At 46.1% G+C, this 24187-nt stretch overlaps 1 protein-coding gene across 1 annotated transcript in view; it reads left to right on the top strand.

Moving 5' to 3' along the window:
- RGSL1 (regulator of G protein signaling like 1) overlaps nt 1–21114 on the top strand; it is a 73868-nt gene extending 52754 nt beyond the window's left edge. The window contains exons 13-24 of the mRNA XM_036343866.1: nt 1610–1803; nt 3392–3509; nt 3981–4095; nt 5591–5701; nt 5878–6004; nt 9576–9747; nt 12765–12903; nt 13109–13233; nt 15867–15976; nt 17643–17735; nt 18737–18806; nt 19655–21114. Of these exons, the coding sequence (XP_036199759.1) occupies nt 1610–1803; nt 3392–3509; nt 3981–4095; nt 5591–5701; nt 5878–6004; nt 9576–9747; nt 12765–12903; nt 13109–13233; nt 15867–15976; nt 17643–17735; nt 18737–18806; nt 19655–19691 (1411 nt within the window). The 3' untranslated portion in view covers nt 19692–21114. The remainder of the gene's footprint in view (nt 1–1609; nt 1804–3391; nt 3510–3980; nt 4096–5590; nt 5702–5877; nt 6005–9575; nt 9748–12764; nt 12904–13108; nt 13234–15866; nt 15977–17642; nt 17736–18736; nt 18807–19654) is intronic.
- Nucleotides 21115–24187: the final 3073 nt, after the last annotated feature.

Raw genomic sequence — 24187 nt, 5'->3', positions numbered from 1 at the left:
GCAAGAGAGCACAGGCCGGGCTGAGGGATCCTCCACCCGAGTGCACAAATTTTCGTGCACTAGGCCTCTAGTAGATATACAATGGAAGATACAGATTAAAAAACAAAACAAAACACTGAAGGTGAGGAATTGGACTTCTGCAATGGTAGAGTAAGAACCTCAAAAAATTGTCTCTCCAATGGTAAAACTGGACAAACCTGTCAAAAATTTTAGAACTCTATAAATTATGTCATCTAAAATTTCAGTTAAAAAATTATGCATACCCCCATCTCCCCCCCCCCCCAAAAAAAAAAACACACATAGGAAAGGATGGCTCGTACACAGAGGGGAAAGAGCACTCATTAGAAACTTTTATCTTTGAAGTGATCCAGATATTGAACTCTAAGAACTTCTGAGCAATATGTTCAATGAATTAAAGGTTGTGACATGTTTAAAAAAAATTAAAGGGCCGAAACTGGTTTGGCTCAGTGGATAGAGCATCGGCCTGTGGACTGAAAGGTCCCAGGTTTGATTTCAGTCAAGGGCATGTACCTGGGTTGCGGGCACATCCCCAGTAGGAGATGTGCAGGAGGCAGCTGATCGATGTTTCTCTCTTATCGATGTTTCTAACTCTCTATCTCTCTCCCTTCCTCTCTGTAAAAAATCAATAAAATATATTTAAAAGTAAAAAAGAAAAATTAAAGGAAAGTATTATGATAATGCTTCATCAAATGAAAATATCTAATAAGATAAATATTATAAAATAAAACCAAATAAAACATTGGAAAAGTATGATAATTGAAATGAAAAATTCACTAGAAAGAATCAGTAGCAGATTTGAGTTGGCAGAAGAATTGTGAACTTAAAATTAGCTCAGCAGACATTATCCAGTGTGAAAGCATTACAAAATAAGAGACTTGGGAGACACCATCATACAAATAATGGAAATATCAGGAGAGAGATAAAGGGGCAGGAAAAATATTTGAATATGCAATGGTTGAGTACTTACTCAGAACATACTAGAAGCTGAATGAATCCCAAGTAGGATAAACTTAAAAATATTCACACCTAGGCACATTATAATCAAACTATTGAATTACAAAAAGACTAGAAACATAGTTTTACCATATCAATGAACATTGAGATCACAGAGGAGGTAAGAATTGGGGGCAGGGAGGGGAGAGGGAGGAGTCATAAGGCAAAATTTCAGAGGATTGAGAATGAAACATTAGGGGCACCTTTATTTAAGGAACAGTGCAAAGGCAATTTAGAAATATTGATCAATAATTGCTGATCACTCTTGCTCTACCCACTGAAATGACTGCCAGTTAGGGGTTGTTTTGAATCCATAATGCAGAAAGAAGGTGGTTCTAGAAAAAAAAAAAAATTAGCCCCTTTAAAATACCTCTCGTCCTCTTCCATTAATGTTGGCAAATGATTGAACCACGCTTAGGATGGACAGATAAAAATTTATCTACAAGGAAATAAGAGTAACCAATTCATTCACCCTGATCTTCACACATAGTTAAAGGCCCCGCAGCCCGGGAGAAGCCCTTCCCCATTCCCTAAGTGAAACAGAATTCAGGGTCACCATCCATTCTCTCAACCAGTGATGCTTTCTTGTTTCCAGAAACCTGGCAGAAGTCTTTCGAAATGTACAGCACTTGGAGTACTTCACGGAATTCCTCAAAGAACGGAAGGCTGAGGGCCCATTGCAATTCCTGATGGCATTACAGAAGATCAGTATTGAGACAGATGAACAAGTCGCCAAGTCTCTTGTTGAAAATATAATGGAGACTTATTTCTCTGGCATAGTCCCTGCTGGTATGCAGCTTCCTCCTGATACTGTTTGCTTCTCCCTTTAGTATCATAGAAGAGTCTGGAAAAGAGCTGGTCTTGAGTCTCCTAAGGGAGCATAACAGAATAGCGGCCACATGGGGCAGTATTGAAACAGATTAAGAGGGATAGTGAAAGCAGAGAACAACAATCAATTAGAAATATTGGTAGTAAAAGAAGCCAAGTGCAAAACACTTGCATTTATATGTGAAATACATACTCTCAGTTAATTTTACCCTGAAAATAGGATTTTATTTAATCCCTAAAAGGTAGGGATAAATAGCTGTACTTAACTAATTCGGAAGGTGAAACAGAGGAGCTAACTTATCCAATTGGTGGAACTTGAATTCAAGCTCAAGTTGTTTGACCTTCAAATCAACTACACTGGAGTTAGATACAAAAGCGAGAGTAAACTGTATGCAAAGCAAGGGTGTCCATCACTCACCGGTTATAAAGGTAATTGTGCCAGGAAGCAGAGCTATCCCTTGGAAAATCCTCATAATTTTGCCTTGTTTTCTTGCCTAAAGTGGGAGGGTAAATCTGACGCTATAAATTCATTTGGCCAGAAGCAGAAGTTGCATGTAAAGTATTGACCTATAAGTCTGAAGGCAAACTAAAGAGGGTGAGCTTGGTTCCATCTTGGAGGTAAACAAGCCAAGTAATAAAGATGAAGCCTACTATTTTTTTTAATATATTTTATTGATTTTTCACAGAGAGGAAGGGAGAGAGATAGACAGTCAGAAACATCCACGAGAGAAACATCGACCAGCTGCCTCCTGCACATCTTCCACTGGAGATGTGCCCGCAACCCAGGCACATGCCCCCGACCGGAATCAAACCCGGGACCCTTCAGTCCGAAGGCCGACGCTCTATCCACTGAGCCAAACCGGTTTCGGCAAGCCTACTATTTTGACAGAGATGGTTGTGTGTGTGTGTGTGTGTGTGTGTGTGTGTGTGTGTGTGTGTTTTGCTTGTGGTCAACCAAGAAAGGTTATAGATCTTGTACAAGTCAAAAAAGAGGTAAAATTGGCAAATCTTGTAAGAAATGTTTGTTTATTAAGTGTCAGGATATCAAGTTCTGTACATTGTTTTGAATGAGCCAGAAGTGAACACCATAGTCTTTCAACAAAAATTGTATTGTCCTTACAATACTTACTTGTAATCTTGGATTTCTCATTTGCCTCAGCAATTAACTTTAATCCTTTACCTTTCTGCTCTCTTCCTGAACCAAAAACTTCAAATTAACTTCAGAAATGAGTCTTTTAAATATTTATTCCCTTTACACACTTATCTGAGATTTGAGTGGAACTAAACTAGAATAGGAACAGTATTTGCTCTACAAATACTCTTGCACGTAACACCTGAAGATGTGTTTGAGATTTTCAAGCAATCTGTGGAGAGATCAGTCTATAACCAGATTGAGAATAAGGGACTGTAAGACTCTGAGATGAAAAAAACACCAGCTACTTCAGAAATGATAGACGAGAGATGATGGCTTCTCTCCCCTCCCCTCCCCTCCCCTCCCCTCCCCTCCCCCTCTCCCCTCCTCTCTCCCCCTCTCCATGTAATTTTCTAGAAGAAGTGCTGCAGTGTGATGACCCTATCATCAGAGAAGTCTCTCAGAAGGGTCGTCTCAGCACAAACTCATTGTTGATCCTTCAGAGCTGTGTTATGAAATCTCTGGAAGAAAAGTGGTGAGTATCGCTTAGTGGAGGCAGTGAGCCTTTCTGGAGCTGCCCATTGGCTGCTGCAAGCCACATGATTCAAGTCTCATAATACACTTACAGAGTTCATCGTCAGAGCCTCCCTACAAAAGAAAAGCCAAACTTACCTTGAACCTTCTTACCTACCTACATGGATGTGTGGGCATGCACACACACACACACACACACACACACACACTCACACACACACACACACACACACACACTCTTACACACACACTTCTGTTCATTTGTCTGAACAGGAACAATATAGCATTGATGGGAAGGGCAGGCTGACATTAGCAAAGGATGGAAATATTAAGGAGACTATTTTTGACTATCTTGATGTTCCCCAATTTCTACTTTGACTTCCTCCAAAAGCAGAGATAGGCTTGCCTTGGCTGCGCCTGTTGGTGTGCCAGGCTTTGGCCTACTGTGACAGTCCTCACCTCCTCCTGCTAGGTTTAAAGAGTACCAAGAGCTGTTCCCAGATTTTCCTCAGGAAGTGCAAACTCAGATACTAACTGTGTATAGGAAGCCCTCGAAGACTTCATCAACGCAAATACAGGAACCCCAGGTGAGTGAGGAAGCCGCTGCTTAGGTATTGTCGCCCATACAAAACAGTTGCGCTGTTAGCTTATTCAGTCACCAAAACAACTACTCTCTGGGGTAGGTTTCTGAAACCCCATTTTATGAAGGAGGAATCTGAGTCTCAGAGAAATTCAGTGGGAATTTAAGGAAGTCACTCTCTACTGTCTTTGTGAGAGGCAGCAGGTACTGATGGAGATGAAAATGTCAGGTTTTTGTTTTTTTGTGTTTGTGTTTTGCTTGTTTTTTATTGCTGAAAGCTACTTTCAAGGACATGAATTGACCATGAAGCCGAAAGGGTTTGATCATCCTTTCTCTTTGACATTCACGTGTCCAGTCACGATAGCATAATGGAACAACTTAGGCCCCCACTTACCTGAGTGAGCCCCTTCCTGTATGAGAAAGGGCAGGCCTGAGCATGTGTCCTGAAGACAAACACTTCCCAGAGAGAGTGCAAAGGGCCCAGAGCAGGCCATACCTGCTTCCTTCTTCCAAACTCATCAGTCATCTAACTCATTCTTTCTCCTACTGGAGGAGATAAAAAGGGAAGAAAGAGAAGACAGGTATGCTATTCAGGAAAGCCTTCATAGGGTTGGAGAAAAAAAATAAAAAGAATCCTAAATAATCTCTTAAATAATCTTGGTTCAATGTCTTTTTTTTTTAATGCCCAGATATTTCTGAAAATCATTCCTAAGCCCATTGACCCAATACCCCAGGTATGGAAATGGGCTTCCCTGGCCTTTCTTCTTTGTATTTCCTCCATACATGAATCAACTCCATGTCAGGGTACCAGGAAAGATCACATAGGACATTGGAAAGAATACTGCACTCAGAACCCGATGCTTTGTTTTACTTTGAGGTCTTCCTGTTGCTCTTAGATAAGAAAAGATAAATGGAAAACCAACATGTACATAAGCCTACTTTGTGCTAAGTACTGTATTAGGGTTTTCATATATCATCACTAACCCTCACCACAACCATTTGTTTCTGTCTTACACGTGGAGACATGGACTCATGGTTTAAGTCAGTTGGCTCAAACTATATACAATTAGGGTGAGCTAGGTTCCAGACTCAAAGTTTCTGATTCTAAGTCCATGTGTGTTTGAACTTGACCTCCGGCTCTCTGAAGCCATGTTTCTACTAAGGTTACCTGCCTGTAGAACGAGACAACAAAACTAGATCAGCCAGATGCTTTCTGGCCCTCAACATCCATTTTTCAAGGGGTAAATGAACTAGAGAGAATGTTCACTAGGTCTCTGTGAAGAAATGGATGAAGAAACTTGCCAAATGAATTTGTGTGTGAGAGTGTACGAGCGTGTGGTGTATGAGTGTCTGCATCTAATTACTAGTTTTTCTTTTGTAAATGCTTAGAAATGGTTTCATTCATTTCCTTATTTTTTTCAACATTTCAAAATCTGCGTGCGCCATGATTCCCGCCTTGTGAGTCATACTTATCTCTGCCCTCTGTTTCTTCCTGTTTTTAGCTCGGACAAGTCCTTTCTCAAACACGGCAACTCAAACCTTCATTTGCCAATGGCCCCAGACATGCCTGGTTGAAGCCAGAAACTTCTCAGCAGCTGCTTAACCTGGGGAAGGTTATACAAGTTCTCTGACCTGAATTTCCTGGGCTTTTAACTGGGGCTTAAGATTAGTCCTTTTTAAAGGAGGTGTTGTGAGGATTGCATGTAAAGAATGTCGAGTTCCGGGGCGTAGTTGACTCTCAGTGGACAGCAGCTGTACTAACTATGTCATACCCTCTCTCTTTCCCCAGAAAAGAATCTGGCCGAAATTGGTCAGCTTTATCAAGAGCTTTTGTAAGTACCGCAGAAGCATGAACAATGCCAACTTGCGCCAGGAATTTGAAAAATATCTCCACCTGGAACTTAACAACAAGGAAAGTAAGTCACATGTCTGTCTGCTGTCCTTCCCTGTTGATTTCAGTAGCAGGGCTGGCTCAGAGAAGAAGTTGCAGGGGTATGGCTCTGTGTCATTCATGTCTGCATTAGCCCGGGGTCCAGCAAGAAGTCCAGGTTCTGGGTGCAAAGCCAAGCCCAGGCCAGCCTAGAGAGGATGGGAGTCCAGTGGCATCTGCTCAGGGACCCAGAAAGGGTGGAGAAGGACTAGGCTAAAGCAGTGTGAGATCTCACATTTTACCAAACTATTTGCTGATGTTGTTTGTTAGTAGTAAGAGATTTATTAAATTGTTTTGTTCATTCATTCAACGCCCTTTTTGAGAATGTGGCAGGCACTTTGCTGGGGATACAGTAGTGAGCGTGCAGCATAGGATCTGCCCTCAAGGTACCTCCAGTTTTGAGGGCAAGGCAGCAAGTAAGAGCCACAGATGTTGGAACCAGATTTCCTGGGTTTGAATCTGGCACTTTCTAATGGGAGGACCTTGTGAAAGTGGCTTTGTGCCTCAGTTTCCTCATCTGTAGAATGGAAATAATTGTGCCTGTCTCAGAGAATTGTTGTGAGGATTAGGCGAATATATATATCATCTTAGAACTATTTGGGGCAATGGTAAGTGCTGTGAAAGGGTTAGCCAGTATTCTTGCTATTATTATATCACTAGAGGCCTGGTGTACGAAATTCATGCACGGCAGAAGGGAGGGCGGCCCCTCAGCCCAGCCTGACCCTCTCGCAATCCGGGACTCCTTGGGAAATGCCAGACTGCCAATTTAAGCCCGATCCCTGGAGCACTGGCTTCTAACCACTCGCCTGCCTGCCTGCCTGATTGCTCCTAATTGCTCACCTGCCTTCCTGATCACCCCTAACCACCTCTGCCTCAGCCCCCGCCACTGCGGCTTTGTCTGGAAGGACATCTGGAATGACATCCAGAAGGTTGTTCAGCTGTCCAGTCTAATTAGCATATTATGCTTTCATTATTATACATTGTGATGAGTGATCCTATTGATGATTGCAGGGAGACCCTAATTAGTCCACGGGGAGGATCAGGAGAGAAACGTACCAAAAATGACATAAAGTTGAGTTTCAGAGATGAGCGAGTTAGGCAGGCAACATAGAAGGGAGTGATTTCTAGGTCTGCATATAATCCTAAAACAGGAAAGAGGGGATGGTGCAGATCAGGAACTTGAGGCCATTAATCTCCAGTTGGGCTGGAGATTAATGAGATGGGGAAAGTGAGATGAGATTAGCGGGTTTGAGAGTGACAGACCTTGTGTCTCTTTTGATGACTTTTGCGTTGTTCCAGCTGTCACTTCAACAAACAATGCTGCAAAACTTATTTTGCAACTGTCAGTTTCTATGAAATACATTTTTAAAAATGGAAGTAATGGGTAAATGGTTAAGAATAGTTCAGTTGTGGCCGTCTAAAACCACTGCACTAATTAAACTCTCACCAAGAGTATAAATGAAGGCCACGTTATCACCCACATGAGCTCTTATACATTTGTTAGAAATTGGCCGTCTGCTAGATGAAAAACAATGTACAGTTCTTATGTACATTTTTTTTAGTATTTGAGCACCTTAATTTATTGGTCATTTGTATTCTTTTTGAACTGTTTATATGTCCTTTGTCTATTTTTCTATTGGAATTGTAGTATTATTATTGTATTTCCTAACTTGCAAAAAGTTTTTGTATGTATGTCTTATGGACTGCTTCGCAAGCAAACATTTAGGATTTAAGAATAGTCCTAGTCCTGGCTGGTGTGGCCCAGTTGGATGAGCATCGACCCATGCCCCGAAAGGTCACCAGTTCAATTCCCTGTCAGGGGACATGCCTGGGTTTCGAGCTTGATCCCCAATAGGGGGCATGCAGGAGGCAGCAGATCCATCTTTCTCTCTCACATCAATGTTTCTCTCTCTCCCCCTTTTCATTCCTCTCTCTCTAAAAAATCAATAAAAACATATTTTAAAAAATTAGTTCTAGCTCTTTTGTTTCTTCTTTTAAGTAAAATCAATTCCACCTCTTATGCCCAGGATGTAGGAAGTCCAATTTCACCTTCTTTTGACTTCCTACATCCCCAGCATTGTATGGGAGCCCAAGAAAAAGACGCTCCTGCAACTCCACAGGAGATCTGCCCGACCAGTGGTCCACCACTACAGTCTTTTCCAGAATTATGTCCTCCAATTGATTGACCCATTTCTCATTATGAAAGGACCTTCTTTATCCTGGGTAATATTCTTTTCTCTGAAATGTACTTTGCCTGATATTAAAATAGCCACTATCACATTTTATTAGTGTTAGCCTATGTGACTTTTTCCATTCCTTTCCTTATAACCTATTTAAAGCCTTACATTTAAAGTGTTTTTCCTGTAGCCAGCATATAATTGGCTCTTGCTTTTAAAAAAAAAAAAAATCCACCGTTATGACCTTAGCCCAGTTGAAAGCCAATTGTTAAGCATTTAGGTATTTTGTGAGCTAGTTGACAAACCATTGATAGATTGAAATCAACCATGGTGGGAGCATTTGCTATAGAAATAGGCAAATAAAACAGATCATATCTGCCCATCCCCTACCAGAGAAGACTTGTCAACCTGCCCCTGCATCCAGATTTCTTGGGTGGATTTGGCACGCTCTTTCCTAAAATCCCTGATGATCATATCAATTTCCACTGTTATTCAAACTCTTTTTCCCTTCAAATGCAAGTCTCAAAGACAGAGAAAGAGAGACTGTAAGATAGTCGGGAGAGACCTTATGCTTTGTAACCCTAGGACCTAGCACAGTGTCTGGGACACAGAAAGTGAGAGGTATTTACTGAATATTGTAGTCACCCTCCCATCAGAACGAATCCCACTAGGACTAGACAGTTTCTTACCGGTAAACCCAGCCAGGCAATGAACTAGGGCCTACTTGTCAGATCCAGCCCAACACTATTCTCTCCTAAGCCCTGAATCCGTATGAGTGGGTTTCTTTTAATATATCCTCATCAAGAGACTTTCTAAAATAACTGCCTTGGTTTTCGGACACACAACCCAAACCTTGAAGGATCTTCTTCTTTATTCATTCCTGTCATGTTTCTACTCTAGCTTCCTACCCTCTGCTTCTTATTTAACTTCTTTACCCTTCCTGTTTTGGCTTTTCCTTTGTGCTTCTTTCCCAGTTTACTTCTAAACTATTTCCCTGATGAACCTCGAATAAGCAGCATCAGAACCACACACTCTACTTTGAAGGTCACCTCCGCATGTTCAGTTTCTGCAGCCATGCTAGAGATGGGCATAATTACAGTGCGCTCCTATCTCTATTAGACCAGCATCAGGAAGGCGCCTTTCAATACTTGGTTGATTTCTTTTTGGTATGTATGTTGTCATGCCATCTGAGCAGACGGCTTTTCCAGCAGTCCTCCAAGTCCAAGTGAAAGGTCGAGCCCCATGGGAGGCAGTCACTATTTCAGTAGGCCCAAAGGTGTGTCCGTCATCTTTCACTTTAAGTATGCCCAGATTGAAGGCTTCAGGCTTAAGAGGGACTTGCTCAAGCTAGATGTTAATTCCTTCCTCTTTCTTTTTCAGATTACCCTGCATCACCAAATGTACCAGCACGCCCCTCCCCACATCACTCAAATGTCCGGAGTGCAGAGGAGAATGGAGATGTAATCTTGATGAAGCGCCGTATATTTGGCCACAGGGTTATCACTGTCAACTTTGCCCTCAGTGATTTATATTTCTTTTCTGAAATGGAGAGGTAAGTTTCCCATCTCGCCTTCCCCTTGTGGCTTTTCATGCTTAGTGCCTCCTGGCAAAGACTGGCACAGTGATTTCTGTGAAAACCTCACTGAATGCTGTCACTGTATCAGTTTCCACCATTTTTTCCTTTTTCATCCTGAAAGCTCTTTAATATTCTGGAGTTCCAAATATTGAAATGCACTTACTTATACCTGGGATGTGGAACCCTTTTGTTCTATTATTTAGTAAAATGATAGAAATCCTCTTATGTATTGGACCAATAGTTATTTTTTTTTAATTTATTGATTTGAGAGAGAGAGAGAAAAACATTGATTTATTGTTCCACTTAGTTATGCATTCATTGGATGACTCTTGGATATGCCCTGACCAGAGATCGAACCTACAACCTTGAAGTATTGGGACAACTCTAACCAACTGAGCTACCCGGTCAGGGCTGGACCAGTAGTTCTTTAGTTAAAGCAAGGAATTATAATAATTAAGGTTGTGTGTGTATGACATTTAACAGATATTTTTAAGTTAAAACATATAAATGTGCATTCACTCAGCTACCAAACTTTTGATGTAAAGCCAAAGCCATTCCACTAATTGGGGGCTCACATATTTTTCTTGTATAGACTATGCCTAAAATGCTATCTACTAATTCTAAAAATTGTTCTCTTGTTAAAGTGGAGCAAGAGCCCTAACCGGTTTGGCTCAGTGGATGGAGCATCGGCCTGCGAACTGAGGGGTCCCAGGTTCCATTCTGGTCAGGGGCATGTGCCTTGGTTGTGGGCGCATCCCCAGTGGGGGGTGTGCAGAAGGCAGCTGATTGATGTTTATCTCTCATCGATGTTTCTGACTCTCAACCCCTCTCCCTTCCTCTCTGTAAAAAAATCAATAAAATATATTAAAATAAATAAATAAAGTGGAGCAAGAACTTAAAGGTTACTGCAAAGCAACTTAAGCCTTCCGGATTTTTATACTTATCTTTTAAATGTTTGTAATCGCCTTGCTATACGTAACTCCATAGCAATTTTTTAAAAAGCAATTCGACCTTTATTGGAATATTCCAAAGCATTCCAATCTGTTTTCACAGAAACAATGAATACCTTTATTTTCACGTTTGTATTTTGTTAATTTTCATAAATGATGAATTATAGTAACAAGTACAGCAGGCAAAAACATTTGGGAAGAAGTACGAAGAACTTTCAGTAAATGCCTGTCTTAGCTAGTGGGGACAGTGTGAGCTTGTACAAGGAAGGTACCAGCAGCGTATGGAGTCAACTTGCCGCTGTGCTTTTCGGAAGCGCGGAGCGCTGGTAACGCCGCGCATCAATTCGGGTTAAGAGCTTTTCCACTGCACTTCGGTGAGGGACCAGGCTCAGTTCCACGAACACCTATAGATTGCTTGATTATTCTTGGCTCTGGATTTGGCATTGGAGATCCACAAAGTACAAATAAGACATGCTCTCCGTCCTCCAGGATCCCACAGAGAGAAGGATGGCCGGAAGGACACCAAGTTAGGACGTGTGATGCTGTGGTAGAGTCAGGAAGTGCATTTAGACAGCTGAGCCCTCGGGTGTGGTTTCATGGCAGACAAGTCACCTAAGCTGAAGTTTGAAGAATGAGGAGGGGGTTAGTGAGAATTTTTTTTAGAAAATCTGTGTAAGGGAGGGTTGAGTGGGGAACAGAAAGGAATACCAGTCAGGGTGAACAGCCTCCCACTGCCTCTCCAATTCCCGCTCTGCTTTCTCACTTGTTGGCTACACAGCAACCAGAGAGCCTGTGAACAGCGTCAACCAGATTAGAGCACTCTCCTGCCCAAAATGACCCAGCGGCTTCCCATTTCCACGGAATCAAGTCCAAACTTCCTCCCATGGCCTAAATGACTCTATGCAAGCAGGATATACCCCCTTGCATCTCAGAGCTCATCTCCTTCCTGCCACTCACCAACCACTTGCCCCAGGCTTCAGCTCAGAGGCTCCGGCCCCACCTCTGCCCCTCCCCACCCACCAAGCTGGCTTCACATGACTGTCTTTTTCTCATTGTTCCGTCTCAGTGCCTGCTCCCTTCCCAATTACATCATGCCCTTTTTCTGTCTTCATAACCTCTGAATATTTAATTAATCACCTATTTACTGTGCATCTTCTTCCCTCATTGACTGTGAGCTCCTGGAAAGCCGGCCTTTGTTTATTTTATTCCCTGATAAGTCCCTGCTGAGACCCTGCTCCTGGAACTGTGTCTGGCACAGCATAAACCCTGAATTAAAATATTCCTTGACTGAATACATGAATGGATATGGGAAAACCTGGTGTTCTACTATTAGGAAGACTTTAAATTGTTACAATTTTAAATGGCCCGGGAGAAGTCAGCTGTGTACTTACATCAACATAAGGTGTAACTGACAAATATTTGAGGGTCACTGAAAGCGTATGTTGCTAGGAGACAGAAAGTAGAGTGGTGGCTGCCAGGGGCTGGGGGAGGTGGCGAATGGGACAGTGTTTAATGGGCAAGGCGTTTTAGTTTGGGAAGATGAGAAAGTTCTGGAGGTGATGGTGGTGAGGATCACACAACCACGTGGACGTACTTCATGCCACTGCAAACACAGTTAAACTGGTACATTTTATGTTATGTATATCTTACAATAGTAAAAAAAAAATTAATAAAAGGAATATGTTGCTTCAGAGACTGGTGGTAATTGTGAGAGGGTCAGCACAGGAGGGGAAAGAAAGAGCAAGACAGCACTTAGCCCTCGAAGCAGTCAGAGGGCCTGATGGGTAAGGACGGGAGGATGGGATTAATAAAGGAGTTAGTGATGAAGAAACGCACTTGTGGAAGGACTTAGCATGTCATCTGACACGTGGAAGGCACTCAATTCGTGTTTGCCGGTAGATGGATTACGACTGAATGAATGAAGTCACAACCTGGCCAGGATTTGGCCCCCTCTCTTTTAGACCAAAAATAGGTGTGGGCTGGCTGCCCTAAGTCGCCACTGCTTCCCTCTTTGCTGATTTCCTACTTACTGCCTCTCTTTAGGTTTAACGATTTGGTGAGTTCAGCTCATGTGCTTCAAGTCAGCTGGGCCTATAACGAGAATGACGTGATCCTCATGAAGTCCAAGATCAACATCATCCTAAAGCTCTACCTGCAGTCCGAGGTCCCTCCGAGGCTGAGGGTAAGGGGGACTTCCACTCCTCTCTGGCCTTGTCCCAAGGAGCATTTTCCCACAAAAACCCTGAAAGCTGAGTCCTGGGTCGGCCGGATATCCTTGACCTAGCAGCCCCCAGAAAAGCGTCTGCCCTCTGGGGAGGGGGGATCTTCAAGGTTGTGGGGCCCAAGAGAGGTTTTCTGCCAGTGACGGGCTCCCACTCTGCGGGTAGGTGAACATCACTGAGACCCAGAGGGATGCCATCATCTCTGCCATTGCTGAGGGCCGCCTGGATCGGAACATCTTTCACGGGGCCATCGTGTCTCTCTTCCCCGTCATTATGTACTTCTGGAAAAGGTAAAACTGTCACCCCACCCCTCCCCAGGTCAGGGAAACACTTGACTTGCTAGAGCAGCGGTTCTCAACCTGTGGGTCGCGACCCCTTTTGGGGGTCGAACGACCCTTTCACAGGGGTCGCCTAAGACCATCCGAAAACACATATATAATTACATATTGTTTTTGTGACTAGTCACTATGCTTTCATTATGTTCAATTTGTCACAATGAAATGGGGGGTCACCACAACATGAGGAACTGTATTAAAGGGTCACAGCATTCGGAAGGTTGAGAACCGCTGTGCTAGAGTCTCCTGTCTTCCCATAGCTCTCTGCTGCAGTTGGTGTGTTCCCCTCCTGCTCACTACACTTTGTCCCTCACACGCTCACGCTGAGCACTGAGTCAGAGGAGGGGAGGCCCAGTAGGACTGGGGACCGGAACGCCTGGCCCCCAACACTCCCTGGGTGGAATGGGGAGTAGAAAGGAATAGCGGGCTCTTAGGTTGTGTTCGGCGTGGGCTCCTCATCTAAGGGTGACATGGACCACAGCTACTTGGGAGCAGCCTGTCAAGGCTGACACACTGTCCCCAGGCTCAGGGAGCCTCCTGGGGGCAGTGAGCCAGGAGAGTTTGCCTCTGCTATGCCCACATCCCATAATTACCAGTAGGGGCTCAGTTGCTAGATATTTCCATTTTCTAAAGAAGCTAGAAATTCAAGTTCTTAGGTCCTATCTCCCCAGGTTAAAGTAGGAAAGGTGGCTACCAACTCAAACCTAAAACCCGGGGAAGAAGCTGAAAAGGCCAGAAATGAAACTGGAAGAAAGACAAAATCCACAGAACAAATGTGACCAGGGCCCCCTGGTTCCTAACCTGTCCCCTAAATTCTCCCAGCTGGTTACTCACCTGGCCTGTGGTTCACCATGGCCCCAGCCCGCACCTCCGCATCGTGAATGGCAGCACCCTGGGTGAAAGAGGCCACAGGACAACTGGCTGAAGTGGCCCCAGACCAGGCTAGTTTGGGATGTTTAGATTACTATTGTGATTCCAGCACTTAGGGGTTTCCCTCTCCCCCCCCCCACAAGTTACTTTCTTAAAATAGAAGTGTTAAGGTTGCTTACCAACCACCAACCTTCCATTTTAAATTCCTAAGATAAATTATGCAAAACAAGATTGAAATAAATTTTTAAAAAAATCTAAGGTCAAGATAACCAGTTGAGCCTTCTGAGCACCAATTGTTATCTAGCACTCACGTCTAGACTTAATTCTCCGCCTGCTAACCAGGACTAAATACAAATGGGTCCCGAAGCTTCCTGGGGGATCAGCAACCCCTGGGGGGTGTTCGCTGCTCCCTCTGGAGTCAGGCTCAGTGCTCCCGCATCCCATTAAGGAAGTACAGGGGTGCCTCGGGGAGGCTCGAGTCCTGATCCTCTGCCAGCTGGTTCTTTACTCGCCTTCCTATATATTATGAAGATTTTTATATCATACAACTGTGTCCACATCTGTTATCTCAGGTGAACCTCTCAACACCCCCGTGAGGTGGGTGATGCATAGTATCATTGTCTCTATTTTATAGATGAGGGAACTGAGGTTCAGAGTGGTTCAGGGCCTTGGTAAGTGGTACCACTTCGTAAGTGGGTTAAAAACCAGGAATCTTGGTCTCTCAGGCACCATAAAGAATGCATCCTCGGCCCAGCCACTGGGGCTCAGTTGGTTGAGCGTTGACCTATGAACCAGAAGGTCACGGTTTGATTCCCAGTCAGGGCACATGCCCAGGTTGCAGGCTCAGACCCCAGCGTGGGGCATGCAGGAAGCAGCCAGTCAACCATTCTCTCTCATCATTGATGTTTCTATCTCTTTCTCCCTCTCCCTTCCTCTGAGAAATCAAGAAAATAATATTTTTTTAAAAGAATGCATCCTTGGCATATTGGGAGGTCCATGACTGGAGGGAGACCCAGTTTAGCAAGTGGAATAGGAGAAACCCACTATGATTGGGTGGAATGTGCCTTGGGGAGGAGGAAGGAGGGCAGCAGTCAAGACCACCAGAGCCAAAGCAGGACAGAAAAGAAAGCCCAGACACCTCCAAGGGCTCCACTCTCCGGACAGGCTGGGGAGAGCCAGGGCTCAGGGCCACGGAGGGAGAGATGGGGAGCATTGTGAGGGCTTCCAGGCAGCGGCCGTTCTCAGGTTGTAGTGCGTGTGCGAGTCTGAGCTCCTGAGAGGAGCCAGGCTTTCCTCCAGGGCAGGACTGTGGGAATGAGGTGAGGGGGTCCAGCTCCTCAGCCAGGGACAGGATGCCAACTAGGGGTCGTTCATCGTGACCTGGGGGAGGCCAGCCAGATGCTCTGGCTGTACCAGGTGGAGTTAGATGGGATCTGAGAGTCTGATGTTCAGGGGAGCACACCAGGGTGGGGAACAGCAGGTCCTTTATAGACTCCGTTCACTGGAGGTTCCAGAAGGAAGTCCCAGCATCCTGCCTGTCCTGGCCCCTCGCTGAGCCAGGTAGCACACTGAGGCAGGAGCTGTCCTCTTGTTTGTGCCCCACAACCCCCCCTCCACCCCACCCTCGTGAAGACTGGCTCTGGCCGGGTCCCCTGTGCTCAGTGTCACAGTCCCCTGGGAGGTTTTCTCCCTGTGACCAGAAGCCATTCTTTTCGCAGGTTTTGTTCCTGGAAGGTAACCCGCGCTTACTTCCAGAAGAAGGAGAGGAAGAGCAGGGACTCAAAAACTCCTTCTAAGTCTGTGGCCAAGTACTCTATTTGGAGTGGAGGTAAGCCCCGCCAGGACCCACAGCCCGATTCGCTAGCAAACGGGAATCATGAAGGGAAGGCGAGGGCTGGGAGGACCAATGGTGAGACCTCACAGAGGGTGTTTGCTGGTGGGATGGGCATCTCATTACTGGGCCCACGGAGAAGCATTCAAGTCTGTTATCTGTGGCAATCAGTGCTGGCAGGAAGGTCCCCCACCCACCCCATGGGCGGCTCCCCGGCATTACCTCCCAGGGTGCCTCTGGGCACTTGGTTCACAGCCTCCGTGGTGGGGACACGGAGCTCCATAAACGGTTATAGTGTTAAGTGAGAAAATGGAGATGTGGATGTAGAGTATGATTTTATTGTGGTAAGTATATATATATATATATATATACATATATATATATATATATATATGTGTGTGTGTATATATATATGCATAAAGATCTTTATGCACATGTATGATTTTTATGAAAACATGGGGAACAACTTAGAGTGTTAATAAGAGTATCTCTGGGTGCTGTGATTTTGACAGATTTACATATTAATATATTGTTAATCATATTATTCATATAGTATTTATGTTATGTTATTCATATATTTGTAGGTAACTGTGTTTGAAGACACACATATACATGTTTTCTTTACACAGAGCAGTTTAGCTCAGTCCCTTTCCCAGTACGTGCGCTGAGATCAGTACTTGAGCGAAGGGGCATTTTAGAGAGAGGGAGGAGGGTGCACAGGGCAGTGCCTGGCGAGGGCAGGCAGGGCTGGGTGGAAAGTTCTGGGAACCAAAGTTCTGTGCGCCTGGGGACAGTACCAGCTGCAGAACAGCATGTGGGGATAGGACAGGAGTTTTAAAAACAGCAGCCGGCCCTCCCAGGATGGAGCTGGGCACGCTGTTTCAGCTCCTACCTGCCGATGCCCGTGTTCCTTTCCCCAGATGCTCACTCCTGCCCCGACCCCAGAGCCCACACACAAACGTGCCACCCCCTTCTTTGGGGCCCTGGAGACCTAACTCCATCTCTGGGGAACAACTCTGGCTACAGAGCCCTGGTCCTGCCCCACGGACCCCTGGAGAGGGCCCTCACCTCAGGTGGAAACAAATTACCTTCGTCCCTGGCTGCAGCCACCCTGTGGTCCAGGAGCCCGGCGCCGCCTCCTGGTCTCTGCCCTGTGGAATGCCACATCTGCAGACAGCAGTCGGCTATCTTTTCAGTGTGTGGGCGACAATGTTCCTGCAGGTGCAAGGGCTTATGTAGGATGAGGGTGGGGGTAGGGAGAGAGGAGGCAACAGCAAAAGGAAAAGGAGAGGGAGGTGGGCAGGCAGGGTGGGCCAATGATGCTCACTCCGAGGGCACAGGAAGTGCGCTCCACGGAAGTAAATCCCTGCATCTTTTCTGGTGTCAGAAGTCAGAAGGGGGTCGGCAGGATGCCCTGCATTAAGGGGTCAGGCCGCTTGGGTTCTAGGTCCGGAAACTCATCCTGTTTGAGACTTTCGCTTCCCCTCTTGAGGCCTCGGACCCCTGATCTAAGATACAGACATTTGGATTTAGAAAATGTTCTATCGCTAGCATCCTGTAATCCCAGGAGTGTTAAACAGGAGCTTTCTTGCTTACTTGGAATGGTTTCTTTTGTTGGGTATTGCTGTGAAGGCTTTTAATGCTCCCCCTCTTGCCTCCCCAGGAGAACATGCCATCTTAAGATTCTCCTTGCTCAGAGGTATCGAGTGGTTGCGGCCTCAGCAGCGAGATGCAATAGCAAGTTCAGTCCAGAATTGTGAGTTGGAGTTGGAACCCCATGGATATCAAAAGCCCACTCAATGAGAGGGTGACCCTAAGGCCAGCTTGGCCCATCTCCTTATTGGCCAGGAGGAGACTGAGGCCCCCAAATTATGAAATGACTTGCTCAGGATCACACAGCTTGTGAGTGGCGGGGATGGAGTGAGAAGCAGGTCTCCTGACTATCCTTCCAGGGCCCCGTGCCAGCTCTCATTAGAATAATCATATCTTTTATAGCCCTTTAAAGGCAGTAGCTGAAGCTTCTCGATATTTCTGCTGGCTCCTCTGCCCATTTCCAGGCATGCTGTGTCATCTTCATTAAGAAACAATGATGATGTCCCACTTGCTACTTTCCCCTCCCTCTCAGAGCACCTGCTGCTTCAATGGAACTTCAGTCCATACCGCCTGCTTCCTGGAGGCTTCTGCTACTGATCCCCTTATCTCTGTAATGGGCATTCCGGTCCTAGACACCCATCTTGGGTCCATGTCATATCCTTTCCCTTTCCCATCTCCAGCCGTTCAGAGTCAATCCCAGGAAAACTGCCTTGGTTCTCACATGGTCTTTCCCAACAAACCTTTCCTTTCTGCCCATTGGCAGCTTCTCTTTCCATGTTGGAGATTCTGCTTCTCCGAAATGTCCCCTCATTGCTTAGTGGGGAGGTGATTATGGAACACTGCCCAGGAGCCATAGGGCCCAAACTGCCCTAAAGTTTGGTGTTTCTAGAGCTTATCTGGCCTCAGCTCCTTATTTTACGTCCCCGGGTCAGTGAGGTTGAGCTCATGATCTGTGCACCCAGATGAAATGTCTCCTAGGACAAAAAAAAATAATAATAACACTGTAGCATCCAACCCAGGTCTCCTGACTGTCCCTGGAGCGTTGCTGCTTCATCACTTTCCCAACTCCTTCTCTGGTCCTGGGATGCCTCCCTGGCTGGCTGGCCTCCAGGGAGGGCCTGTGCCCTGAGTTCTGATGCAGTTTTTCTCTGCATTTGTCTTTAGCTTCATCGACGAGCAACCTGACCCAGACAGGACATACGGCCTCCTCCATGCAGCTGTTTCCTGTCTTAGGGTAGGCACCAGCTGGAAGTCCTCTTCGGTGCTGAGCTTCTCTGTCCAAGTGCACCATGGGAGACGGGGGAGAAACTTCCCAGAGACCTAGCTCCACCTCCTGACACTCCTTGGCATATAGAACCAAGAAGTTGAGCTTGCTGCTTCCAGAGAGGCCTGGGGTGTCCTCACCCACCTCCATTAGGACAGGCCCTCGAGGAAGTTGAAGCCTTGACCCAGCTTCCAGTAGAGCACCATTGCTGGAGGAAGAGCAACCCAAGTGGCCTTTTATTAGCTCCCCCAATATACCAGTGCTCCGGGATAAGGACCTAAGATGGGAAAGAAAGAGGAGCTATTCTGCTTGGCAGGAGATTGGCGATAGGAGCAGAAAGGATTTGAGCCTGTCGCAACCTGATTCATCCTCGCTTCTGTAAGAGCATCACCGTGGGGCTGATGCTAAATTAAGGCTCTGGGAGAATCCCCAGGGGGTCATAGAAACCAGTGCCAAAGAACTGCTTGAGAGTCAAGGTTACAGACAGCAGGCTCTCTGAATGGCGGGCGGGCCTTGCCTCCTCACCAGCCATTCCACCTTCTCAGACCTGCTGCCAGGCCAATGGGGCTTGGAGCTCCCCAGGTATCATTGGCCAGCGCTGGTGCCTGGAAGACAAGCCAGGCACTTGGGAGCTCTTTGCTCAGAAAGGCATTGCCTGTCTTCAGAGGTTACAAGCCCTTGGGGAGGATGGTGAGAATAAGAAAGGGAGGGGCCCTCTCCTGAAGGCAAAGGGTTTGGGTTTAGGCTGTTGCCATCGCAGAGAGTGCTAACACCTTATCGCCATTGCGCTAACCAGCCATTCTTCTCTATTCCTTCAGAAAAAAACCATCTGGCATCAAAAAGGAGAAGAAATAATCTAGTCGGGCCCCCCAACAGAGGCGCATCATCTCTCAGAAGCTTCCTGACACTGACAGAACCTTTTCTGGTCAGAAAAGAAATGCCCCGGCACCCTCTGCCCTGGAAAGATCCGTGGGGTGACGTCAGTGGGTAAGATGTGGGCAGAGAGCGTGAGCAGAAGCACCTCTGCCCCCTCTGATCCTGGGGGGCCTGGCAGAGACGGTCTATCCCCCATGGACGTGTGACGGAACACCCTACTCTTGGGGTCAGGAGACCCGGGTTTTTGTCTCGCTCTGCAGCCGCATGGCCTGGAGAATCCCTGACTCCAGGTCGTTTAAGAATCCTGAGACAAGTGTGTGGAGATGGCATGAAGCACCCCAGGAAGCAAGGTGCTGTTTTATTAGACAGATGGGGGTCTTCAAGTGCTAGGATCTCCCATTTGGACAGTGACTCCCGTCCACTGTCTCAGCAAATCCTCAGAACCCTGTGGGTAACCGTGTCAGAAACCATTCATTTTTAAACAGCTGGAGAAACCGGCACACACAGGAGGTAAGTGACTTTCTCCCAACATCACGAGGCAGTAACTGCAGAGTCTGGACTAGAGCACCCACTGCTGCTTCTCACTCCGTGCTCACCATGGATGCAACTTCCCATCACAAAAGGGATCGTTCTTCCCTGGAGGTCTGTTCATTTGCCAATTGATAGATAAAGAGACTCTTTGGATAAATGTTGGCCTAACAGCCTACTATGATCATAGTTTAGAGTGACGAGGCCCATGTTCTGCTGTTTGAAGACAGTCGGGAGGAAGACGATAGCATGCTGTGAAGGGCTTACCACCAGAGGCCAAGGAGAGGTTGGCGTGTTGACTCCCTGGGTTGCAAGACAAGGAGGGACTAGAACGTTTATTGGGGAATCCGTTCGGGCTTCCAGCCAGCGTTTCCTGCCAGGCTGATGCCTTTAGCTCCTAGACTTTTCCCGAGGATGAAAGATGTTGCAATGCTGACTCAGGGCTCACAGGGAGAGACTGTCAGAGCGTGTGGGTGAGGCTGTGATTGATGGTGACAGGTCAGGAAGACCAGAGGCGGACAGGACTGGAGGCCTCACGACACTTAGCAGGACCACCGTGAATAGAAAGACGTTCTGCTCTTGGAGCCCGGCCGATTGCTTCCTTTGGTTTCTTACACCATCTCCCCTCAGCGATCCCAGGTCTAGCATGTTCTAACACCAGATTTAGGCTAGCGTCACAGAACCAGTCACCTCTAAAATGCGGACGGGTGATACACATGAGAAAAACAACCTGTGAGAGAGAACGGAGTGGTAGAGACTGGAGAACTGGAGAACCTATCTCAGAGGGGACAGTGACAGCTCCAGCCAGCCAGCCAAGCCACAGTTGCCAGAGCTGCTTACTTAGAAAGAAAAAGGAAGGGAGGAAGGGAGAAAGGGAAGAAGGGGCGGAGGGAGGTAGGGAGGGAGGTGAAAGAAGGAAGGAAAAGAAAAGAAAGGAGGGAGGAGGAAAGGATGGAGGGAGAGAATGAAAAGGGGAAAAGAAAGAACGAGAAAGTTTAAAATTTTGTAATATTAAGCAGGTTCAACAAAACTTGCAACCTTTGCTTTAAGCTTTTTCTTTCCCCCTTGAAATTATATTTAGGCCCTAAGTCTACCTTAGACAGAAAATATGGGAGGGGAAGAAGAGAACCCCAATAATAGACCCATAGGAGCCACAGGCATCTACAGAATAGGCCATGGACGGAGGCAGGAAGCTGGCTTACTCTGGGCCCTGTATTTGTTTTCTGTTGCTACCACAAACAATTGCCCAAATCTTAGTGGCTTAAAACAACACAAATGGACTATCTTATAGTTCTGCAGGTCAGAAGTCTAACCCGGGAAGCATGGGGATAATGTCAAGGTCATTGGCAGGACTACATTCCTTTTAGGGGGCTCTAGGGGTGGTTCCCTTTCCTTACTTATTCAGGTTATTGGCAGAATTCGGCCTTTACAGTTATAGTGCTGAGGTCTGGTTTCCTTACTGGCCTTTCTTTGCCTGTTTGCAAAAGCCTCAACTCCTTAGTGGCATATATAAGACCATTGACAATGTGGTCCAGTCTAGGTTTCCAGATTCATCTTTTATCTCGCCCACTCATGCATTCCATCCTCCGAATGCCCTGCCCTTTCTTCTCCGCCTGGTGAGAAGAGACATCACAGCGGTGACACCTCCTAGTTATCTCCTCTCTCCTCCTCTCATCATCTCCTTGTTGTCTCTGCAACGTATTTGTCCCCTCTTTGGAGACACCTGTTTGTGCATGTGCATCACCTACTAGACCAGTGGTTCTCAACCTTCTGGCCCTTTAAATACAGTTCCTCATGTTGTGACCCAACCATAAAATTATTTTCGTTGCTACTTCCTAACTGTAATGTTGCTACTGTTAATGAATCGTAATGTAAATATCTGATATGCAGAATGGTCTTAGGTGACCCCTGTGAAAGGGTCGTTTGCCCTCCAAGGGGGTCGTGACCCACAGGTTGAGAACCGCTGTACTAGACTATAGACTTTGTAGGGCTGAGACCACATCCTATTTTTTTTTTTTTTTGTACCTCCAACACCGACCACAGTGACATGCAGATGAGAGTCGCCCCATGAATACACAGTGACGGCATGAGTAAATGAACTGTGCTAGATGCCAGGGGTGTAGTGGAGAAAACAGAATTTGCAATGTATATCTGCACTGACCTTACCATCAGTTATGCTGGCTTCACAGTCATTAGACAGTGTAGTTTGCCAGACAATCAAGTCAGCAATCAAAGACAGCTGTGACTAGCCCAAGAAAGAAGAAATACCGAATTGTCCTTATGCAATTTGTTTTTGTTCCAGTCATTCTGGATGCTTGAAGAACTTTCTGGTTTCTCAGGAAGCTCATACGACCCATTCAGACCAAAGAGTGACAGAAAGAGGTAGAGGAAAACAAAGCCAGAGAGACTGAGCGAGACCTGCCTTCCACCTTCAGGAGCCTTTTCAGTTTCGTGTGTCAGGGAGTGACACGAGATCGCCCCTCTTTCTACAGAAGTATGAAAAGACGTCTGTCCCTCATTGTGAGTGCCTCCAACTGATCCAAGTGTCACCCCAGAGGCGGGGGCAGCTTGTGTGCAGCTCGGGGTGCTCGTCCCCACCCCTACACCTCAACCGGGGCTGCAGATCATTAATCAGAATAAAGCATGTTCACATTCACAGTCCGGAGGCCTCCTGTCCTCTTCTTTAAGAGAAGGGCACAAGCAACAGTATGCAATTTCTTGGGATCCACAGGCCATTTTCAATTTAAGAGATCAGAAACATTTACTCCCCATCCTGGATCAAGACCAAGGGCCAGTCGGTCTCATTCAGAGACATTGACACATGGGCCCTCTCCTGACCCACAGAGTGCAGGCCAGGAGGCCCTGCTGCCTTTCCTTCGGAGCCAAGTTTTCCATGAGGCAGATTGGTGTGCAATCCCATCCTTAATCCCTAGTAACTTGGTGATCATCAGCGAATGACTGAACCTCCCTGAGTCCCAACACCCTTGTGTGTGAAATGGAGAGGAGAATATCTACCGCATCGGGTTGTTTGGAGACTAATGAGATAACATAGGCCACGTGCATGGCATGGGACCAGGGACATTAGCGGCTGCTCTTCTTTCCACCTCTTCTCTAAACCTTCCCACAGCATGAAGAAAGCACTAGACCAGTAGGGGTATAGTTGAACAGTTAATTCCTGGGGAGATTCTGAATGCATTTCCTCCAACAAGATACATGATTCATGGGGGTTGAGTGGCCAGGATACCCACAAATCTATTCAATTCCTGATGTGTATGTAGGAGGAGTTGTATATTTGAGATTAATGGGAAGTAAATATATTTCCTCCTATGCCATTACATGCACTCCCTGACCCCTAACAGATGCTTTCAAATGTTTGTGACCCCCCCATTGAGCAGTTAGTATGCGACAGAACAGAGAGGACTTGCAAGACTTGTTTTACAGGCGAGCTAATGGAGGTGTGGAGAGGTCAGGTTTCTTGCTTCTTGCTTGCATGGTTTCTGAGAAGTACAGTGTAATTCTTATCTGCACTCCTCTATAGATGAGGCATTTCATTCCTCTGGCTTCTTTCGTGATTTTTTCTTTATCTTTGATGTTCCACAGTGTGAGTGAGTATGATGTGGTGGTTATTCTTCTTGGTGTTCTCTAAGCTTCCTGGATCTGTGGTTTGGTGACTAGCATTAATTTGGGGAAATGCTCAGTCATTATTGCTTCAAATATTTCTTTTTGTTCCCTTCTCCTCTTCCTGGTTTCCCCAGTAATTAATAACCTTCAGAAACAGAGCTCATCAGGCCCGGATGGGTTCCCTGTTGAATTCTACCCATCAGACTGGTTCCCTACAATCTCTTTCAGGGGATAGAAGCAGAGGTCATGCTTCTTAACTCATTCTATGTGGCCAGCATTACCCAAACACCAAACCCAGACAGACATTGTAAGAAAAGAAAACCACA

Source organism: Myotis myotis, unplaced genomic scaffold (assembly GCF_014108235.1).
Source record: "Myotis myotis isolate mMyoMyo1 unplaced genomic scaffold, mMyoMyo1.p scaffold_m19_p_18, whole genome shotgun sequence".
NCBI classification, from domain to species: domain Eukaryota; kingdom Metazoa; phylum Chordata; class Mammalia; order Chiroptera; family Vespertilionidae; genus Myotis; species Myotis myotis.
Note: the sequence above shows the minus strand (reverse complement) of the source record. Positions and strands in the feature narration are given on the sequence as shown.